Source organism: Globicephala melas, chromosome 16 (genome assembly GCF_963455315.2).
Source record: "Globicephala melas chromosome 16, mGloMel1.2, whole genome shotgun sequence".
NCBI lineage: Eukaryota > Metazoa > Chordata > Mammalia > Artiodactyla > Delphinidae > Globicephala > Globicephala melas.
The window spans coordinates 27,947,288-27,955,663 of record NC_083329.1 but is presented as its reverse complement, the minus strand read 5'-3'; the positions used below and the strand labels follow the sequence as shown (position 1 = coordinate 27,955,663).

Here is an 8,376-nt window from a genome sequence, read left to right as displayed (position 1 = left end):
ACAGCGTAGACTGGCATAGAGCCTGCTGGACCTAAACCATACCCTCAGAATCAGAAAATCTTACTGAACACCACTGCATGCATGTACTGCTGCATCAGAGGGTTTACCCCTGGAACAGATGGAGACCATTCTGAGTTGTTCTGAATATGTTTATATTTAAATATGTCTCAGATAATAAAATAGAAAGAATGCTTCATCTGGTGTGAGAGTGGGAACAAAGCCTTTCAAAAGTGTTGCCCCGGGGACTGTGGATTTCAGGCAGGGACTCTCTGGGACTGTTTCACCATCATCTCTTTTTTCCTAGCTGCCCGGGGCTGTACTTTCTTTGGTAAGACTCTGCCTCTATGCCCTGAGTTGGGGCCTCTCCTCTTAGGGGCTGCTGGAGGGGTGCTTCTCTTGAGTTGGAAATTAACCTGGAAAAAAGAAAAAGAAGCTAGGAGAGCACAGGAATCAGTTTTCCATTTCCTAGGATTGAAATTGTCGGAAGACCAGTTTGGACCTTGTTTTACCATGGTTCCGGGTTCTGAGGACAAGGGACCAAGGAGAATATCACAGCAACCACCCAGAGCAGCATTGGTGGTGTCACACAGGCTTGGCTAACATTCCCCTCAAAGTGGCACATAATCACTGGTGATACATAGGGTATATCAACATGAACTTAATGTACATTTATTTATTTGTAATAGGAAAAATTACATCTACACCTCAAACCGGGATTTTACCGATACTGTTGTTCAGCACAAGAACTAAGATTGATGGTGCCACAATAATCCCCTTTACGCTGACTCTGTGAATCATAGGCGCTGTGCTCAGGAACGCCAAAGAGTGCCTCAGACCTTCAGAGCTAAACTTTCTGTCATGATTGTTTGGAAACAGAGACAGTAGAGATGATATAGATTGTTAGTATGGACTCTTAAGTTCCCAGTGTCCATGTGCATTAATGTACTGTTTCCAGCAGTACATTGAAACTTCCCTTCTGGCCATACACACAGAGGTAAAGATGCTTCTGACTGACAAGTGTGGGATGTGCTGGTTGTGCAGAAGCCATAGAGCTGTCCCAGGAAGGAAAAGGTGAGGGTGTGGCACAGTGTTCTAACCACACTCCCCAGAGGCATCCTTGGCTTTCAGGCCCTGGGAACAGTGTGAGCTGCTGAAGCCAGAGGGGAGTTGGAAAACATGTGACAGACAGACCTCTTCACGGGGTTATTTCTTGCCCCTTTCACAACAAACCACAGCCAGCTTTTCTGCTAGCTCTCCCAAAGCGGGAGAAATCAGAGCCAATTACACTGTATTAGTACTATTTCCTATATAGTAATATAAGGATCGAGGAAACGAAAGAAAGAGAGAAAGAGAGAGAGAGAGAGAGAGAGAGACAACAAAATGAGGGGAGGACAGAGGAAATTAAAGGAGTGGGACATCTGGAAGGCAGTGGGGAAAGCCAAGGGGAAAACACTGGACTCTCGGAGATACTTTAAAGAGTTTTAATTGCAGCATGAACACCCTCTAGTAAAAGATCTTTTTTCTTTTCCCTCAACCAAATGGATCTCTGCTTTAGAATGGGAAAAGACTCAGCTGGGATCAATAAATGTATTCTTAATTGTGACTGTATCTGAGAATTGTATCCAAAAGACAGATTTTCCCCCCTCTGAGTTATATTTGATACAATGATGTGTTATGTTAATTAATTTAAAGGTTATATGACAAAGGAGATGAGATCTTTTGAAGCAGAATTTGTTACTTAAGAGGATTTGTCCTTGTTTGAATTTGCAATTGAATAGACTTGCATGTAGTGCAAGACTTCTGTAAGCAGCTGCATAACAGTCATTTGATTTTAGGGTAGATGAGGAGCAGGGGGATAACAAGAAAAAAGGGAAAGAGGATGCACTGGTAGGGAAATTGGGACCAGGTAACAGGCTGCCAGGGAAGAGTTACTCTGTTCCCTGCGTCTGCAAGTAGAAGTCGTTTATATCCTGCAGGAGATGGGAGTGGAGGGGAAAGGGGGAACTGTCTAGAAATTTCAGAGGAATTTTCAAAGGATTTAAGGAGCTCTTGACCTTCATCCTTGTGTTAAAATAAGGGATTATGAACAGAGGTTGTGAGCTTAGCTCGAGGCCCTGTAACAGACTGGCTAAGAAGGCAGTCCTGAAAGCCCCACAGAGGCTGGAATCATGGCTCCCACTTACTCACTGTGTGGTATTGGACAAGTTACTTATGTTCTCTAAGCTTCACTTTCCTCAGCCACAAATGGGGATATGTAGATCTACCTTACAGGATTGTTATGAAGGTTAAATGAGATAATTCTGGAAAGCTCTCAGATAATGTCTGACACATAGTGGCTGTTCAATGAATAGTACCTATAACTATTTGAAAAGGCAAGAAACCTGACTGCACTGAGTTAACAGGGAAAGGAGAGGGAGGGTCTGCTAAGCTCTTGGGATGTATAGAGAAGGAACAGGACAGACTGAGGAGGGAAGACCTGACATGAGAAAAAGGTCCATAGATGCTCATTAACCAGGATGGCATCATTACCTTTTCCTCGTTTGAGAAACCAGAGGATTAGTGTCCATGATCTTTGAGCCTCTTTGCCTCTGAGATCACGATCTAATACGACCAAAGCTAAAAAGGTTCAGGCTGTAGATCAAAACAGTTCTTTGCTTCTCATCCTATCTATAAAAGAAAGCCTTTTGGAGCGCTGAATATTGGAGTGCAGCTGGCTCTTTGCTGAGGTGAGTGGAAAGCAAGGCTGCCTGGGCACATGGGCATCAGAAGGGGGCAGAGTGCCATCTGGTGGCAGTCCTTGCTGATGGCGCAGAAGAACGTAAGCCTGTGTATCTGGGCAAGGTCTCTGGGATTCACGAACTAACATTTGTTGAGCACTTTCTACGTGTAAGTCACTGTACTAAAGGCTTTACATGCACTTTCTCATTTCAACCTCTTGTGAAGGAGGCACTATTATTACCAATTTACAGAGGAAGAAACTGAGAATGAGAGCGATCAGGTAGCTTGTCCAAGATCTGTGGACAAATGAGCTGGATTTAGAATCAGGTAGTGTTTTAATCATTATGCTATGTTAAACAGAAGGAAAAGGAAAAACCAAAAGGAAGTGGGTAAGGATGTAATAGGAGAATGACAGAAGAAAAATTAGCATATGAGAGCAATGAATATTTTTTTAAACGGTGAAAGAGGGAAGCTTGGCAAAGATTAGAACTATACAATCGATTATTTGTAACTCTGTATAAGTGATCTTTACAGTGCTCTGTAAAGGTCAGCCTAACTCACCAGTTTGGGTTCCCCAGGACCCACGGTCACACTCACTGTCTCTGGGTCAAACCTGGGTGCTGTGGCAGTGACAGTGTAGGTACCTGGAAGCAGCAGCCGGAAGTAATCTCCATGGTCACCTAAAAGTCACAAGGATATAACTCAGCCTGCTGATGAGAAATCTGCCCCAGGTGAGGCCTTGATATGAAAAAATGATCTGAGGGTTTTAGCTGACCACAAGCTTGATTTTTCTTAATAGCATGATGAAACTGGCAAAGATCTAAAACAATCATAGGTTGTCATGACGTTGTAAGAGCGTGGGCCTCAGCTCCTGGGAAGCAGAAGTTTCACTGTGCTCTGCACTGAGAGTACTGTGTTTAATTTTAGACCCTGTATTTTAACACAAACTCATGTCCAGTAAAGGGTTACTAGGAGAAAGGCCAAAAGATTTATGAATGTTTTGCCTGGTAAAGAGACTAACATGAAATCTCTGTTTCAGTGTTTGAAAAGTCATTGTGAAGAAATGACATCTACTTAAAGAAATAATGAGGACGGAGGCAAAAACTTTTTTGACAAAATATGAGCTACCAGAAAAGAAATGGATTGCTTTATGTCGTGCAGTGCACAACCCGCACCAATGGACATGGTCTGGACAGCCAGCTGTCAGCGGTGTTGTATGTGTGTAACCTTGTATTGAGTGGGGGTGCTCCACTAAAGATCTGAGTTTGAGAACCCTATTTCTAATATTTCTTCCACCACCATCAAAAGGGGAAAATAAAATTGAAAAGAAAGCCTGTTTCTCATGGCAGGGATGTAGCATTTTAGCTAATGACTTTATATCTCTTTAGAATAAATTATGACTGTGCCTTTAAAATTTCTTTTAATTGTACAGCAAGGACTAATTGAAGTAAATGCAATCAAGAATGAGACAGATAATAAATAATGAGGAAGTCTCTTCTCTGCCCCCTATTAAATGTAATTTACTTTAAAATTCTTTAGCAAAAGCAGTGTGTTTTAATGCATATGTTGGATACTTTGTTATACCCTGGGGGCTGTCATTTTCTTCAATTAGGGGCTCACACCCAGGAGTGGTTAGCTAGCATTGTGCCGGAAAGGCCCAATTCCAGATGCAGCTGTTATAAGGGCTTCAGCTATCTTTATCTCTTAGCAACACTGGATGCTTTGCTAAGTAGCATAATGAATGTTAGAAATGAGTTTTTCTGTTACTGAAATAAGTAATTTGTCAATTTCACATAATGGGTGTTGGAAATGGACTCTTATTGGAGAAATTGGTGATATTCAATGTATGTTGATTGGCTAGAATGAGACATTCCCCACCCTTGCATGAATAGGGTATAAGAATCTACGGGCGGTCAGAGGGCAGACAGCAGAAGCAAGAAGAACTACAACCCTGCAGCCTGTGGAACAAAGACCACATTCACAGAAAGACAGACAAGATGAAAAGGCAGAGGGCTATGTACCAGATGAAGGAACAAGGTTAAACCCCAGAAAAACAACTAAATGAAGTGGAGATAAGTAACCTCCCAGAAAAAGAATTCAGAATAACGATAGTGAAGATGATCCAGGACCTCGGAAAAAGAATGGAGGCAAAGGTCGAGAAGATGCAAGAAATGTTTAACAAAGACCTAGAAGAATTAAAGAACAAACAAACAGAGATGAACAATACAATAACTGAAATGAAAACTACACTAGAAGGAATCAATAGCAGAATAACTGAGGCAGAAGAATGGATAAGTGACCTGGAAGACAGAATGGTGGAATTCACTGCTGTGGAACAGAATAAAGAAAAAAGAATGAAAAGAAATGAAGACACCCTAAAAGACCTCTGGGACAACATTAAACGCAACAACATTCACATTATAGGGGTCCCAGAAGGAGAAGAGAGAGAGAAAGGACCTGAGAAAATGTTTGAAGAGATTATAGTCGAAAACTTCGCTAACATGGGAAAGGAAATAGCCACCCAAATCCAGGAAGTGCAGAGAGTCCCATACAGGATAAACCCAAGGAGAAACATGCCGAAACACATAGTAATCAAATTGGCAAAAATTAAAGACAAAAATTATTAAAAGCAGCTAGGGAAAAATGACAAATAACATACAAGGGAACTCCCATAAGGTTAACAGCTGATTTCTCAGCAGAAACTCTACAAGCCAAAAGGGAGTGGCATGAGATACTTAAAGTGATGAAAGGGAAGAACCTACAACCAAGATTACTCTACCCAGCAAGGATCTCATTCAGATTTGATGGAGAAATCAAAAGCTTTACAGACAAGCAAAAGCTAAGAGAATTCAGCACCTCCAAACCAGCTCTACAACAAATGCTAAAAGAACTTCTCTAAGTGGGAAACACAAGAGAAGAAAAGGACCTACAAAAAAAAAAAAAAAAACTCAAAACAATTAAGAAAATGGCAATAGGGACATACATATCGATAATTACCTCAAATGTGAATGGATTAAATGCTCCAACCAAAAGACACACACTCACTGAATGGATACAAAAACAAGACCCATATATATGCTGTCTACAAGAGACCCACTTCAGACCTAGGGACACATACAGACTGACAGTGAGGGGATGGAAAAAGATATTCCATGCAAATGGAAATCAAAAGAAAGCTGGAGTAGCAATACTCATACCAGATAAAATAGACTTTAAAATAAAGAATGTTACAAGAGACAAGGAAGGACACTACATAATGATCAAGGGATCAATCCAAGAAGAAGATATAACAATTATAAATATATATGCACCCAACATAGGAGCACCTCAATACACAAGGCAAATGCTAACACTCTAAAAGAGGAAATCGACAGCAACACAATAATAGTGGGAGACTTTAACACCTCACTTACACCAATGGACAGATCATCCAAACAGAAAATTAATAAGGAAACAGAAGCTTTAAATGACACAATAGGTCAGATACATTTAATTGATATTCATAGGACATTCCAACCAAAAACAGCAGATTACACTTTCTTTCAAGTGCGCACGGAACATTCTCCAGGATAGATCACATCTTGGGTCACAAATCAAGCCTCAGTAAATTTAAGAAAATTGAAATCATACCAAGCATCTTTTCTGAGCACAACACTATGAGATTAGAAATGAATTACAGGGAAAAATCATAAAACACACAAACACATGGAGGCTAAACAATACGTTACTAAATAACCAAGAGATCACTAAAGAAACCAAAGAGGAAATCAAAAAATACCTAGAGACAAATGACAATGAAAACACGATGATCCAAAACCTATGGGATGCAGCAAAAGCAGTTCTAAGAGGGAAGTTTATAGCTATAGAAGCCTACCTCAAAAACAAGAAAAATCTCAACTAAACAATCTAACCTTACACCTAAATGAACTAGAGAAAGAAGAACAAACAAAACCCAAAGTTAGCAGAAGGAAAGAAATCATAAAGATCAGAGCAGAAATAAATGAAATAGAAACTAAGAAAACAATAGCATAGATCAATAAAACTAAAACCTGCTTCTTTGAGAAGATAAACAAAATTGATAAACCATTAGCCAGACTCATCAAGAAAAAGAGGGAGAGGACTCAAATCAATAAAATTAGAAATGAAAGGAAGTTACAACAGACACCACAGAAATACAAAGCATCCTAAGAGACTACTACAAGCAACTCTATGCCAATAAATTGGACAACCTGGAAGAAATGGACAATCTTAGAAAGGTATAACCTTCCAAGACTGAACCAGGGAGAAATAGAAAATATGAACAGACCAATCACAAGTAATGAGATTGAAACTGTGATTAAAAATCTTCCAACAAACAAAAGTCCAGGACCAGATGGCTTCACAGGTGAATTCTATCAAACATTTAGAGAAGAGCTAACACCCATCCTTCTCAAACTCTTCCAAAAAATTGCAGAGGAAGGAACATTCCCAAACTCATTCTATGAGACCCCCATCACCCTGATACCAAAACCAGACAAAGATACTCCAAAAAAAGAAAATTACAGACCAATGTCACTGATGAATATAGATGCAAAAATCCTCAACAAAATACTAGCAAACAGAATCCAACAACACATTAAAAGGATCATACACCGTGATCAAGTGGGATTTATCCCAGGGATGCAAGAATTCTTCAATATATGCAAATCAATCAATGTGATACACCATATTAACAAACTGAAGAATAAAAAACCTATGATCATCTCAATAGATGCAGAAAAAGCTTTTGAGAAAATTCAACACCCATTTATGATAAAAAGTCTCCAGAAAGTGGGGATAGAGGGAACCTACCTCAACATAATAAAGGCCATATATGACAAACCCACAGCAAACATCATTCTCAATGGTGAAAAACTGAAAGCATTTCCTCTAAGATCAGGAACAAGACAAGGATGTCCACTCTCACCACTATTTTTCAACATAGTTTTGGAAGTCCTAGTCACGGCAATCAGAGAAGAAAAAGAAATTAAAGGAATAAAAATTGGAAAAGAAGAAGTAAAACTGTCACTGCAGATAAAAAAAAAAAAAAAAAAAAAAGAGAATCCTAAAGATGACACCAGAAAACTACTAGAGCTAATCAATGAATTTGGTAAAGTTGCAGGATACAAAATTAATGCACAGAAATCTCTTGCATTCGTATACACTAATGATGAAAGATCAGAAAGAGAAATTAAGGAAATAATCCCATACACTATTGCAACAAAAATAATAAAATACCTAGGAATAAACCTACCTAAGGAGGTAAAAGACCTGTACTCAGAAAACTATAAGACACTGATGAAAGAAATCAAAGATGATACCAACACATGGAGAGATATACCATGTTCTTGGATTGGAAGAATCAATATTGTGAAAATGACTATACTACCCAAACCAATCTACAGATTCAATGCAATCCTTATTAAATTACCAACGGCATTTTTTACAGAACTAGAACAAAAAATCCTAAAATTTGTATGGAGACACAAAAGACCCCAAATAGCCAAAGCAGTCTTGAGGGAAAAAAGCGGAGCTGCAGGAATCAGACTCCCTGACTTCAGACTATACTATAAAGCTACAGTAATCAAGACAATATAGTACTGGCACAAAAACAGAAATACAGATCAATGGAACAAGATA

The 8,376-nt window shown here is 39.4% G+C and overlaps 1 protein-coding gene across 1 annotated transcript in view; it reads right to left on the bottom strand.

Moving 5' to 3' along the window:
* Nucleotides 1-254: 254 nt before the first annotated feature.
* CPN1 (carboxypeptidase N subunit 1) overlaps nucleotides 255-8,376 on the bottom strand; it is a 28,904-nt gene continuing 20,782 nt past the window's right edge. The window contains exons 8-9 of the mRNA XM_030865331.2: nucleotides 3,280-3,398; nucleotides 255-413 (exon numbers count right to left, since the gene is read on the bottom strand). Of these exons, the coding sequence (XP_030721191.2) occupies nucleotides 255-413; nucleotides 3,280-3,398 (278 nt within the window). The remainder of the gene's footprint in view (nucleotides 414-3,279; nucleotides 3,399-8,376) is intronic.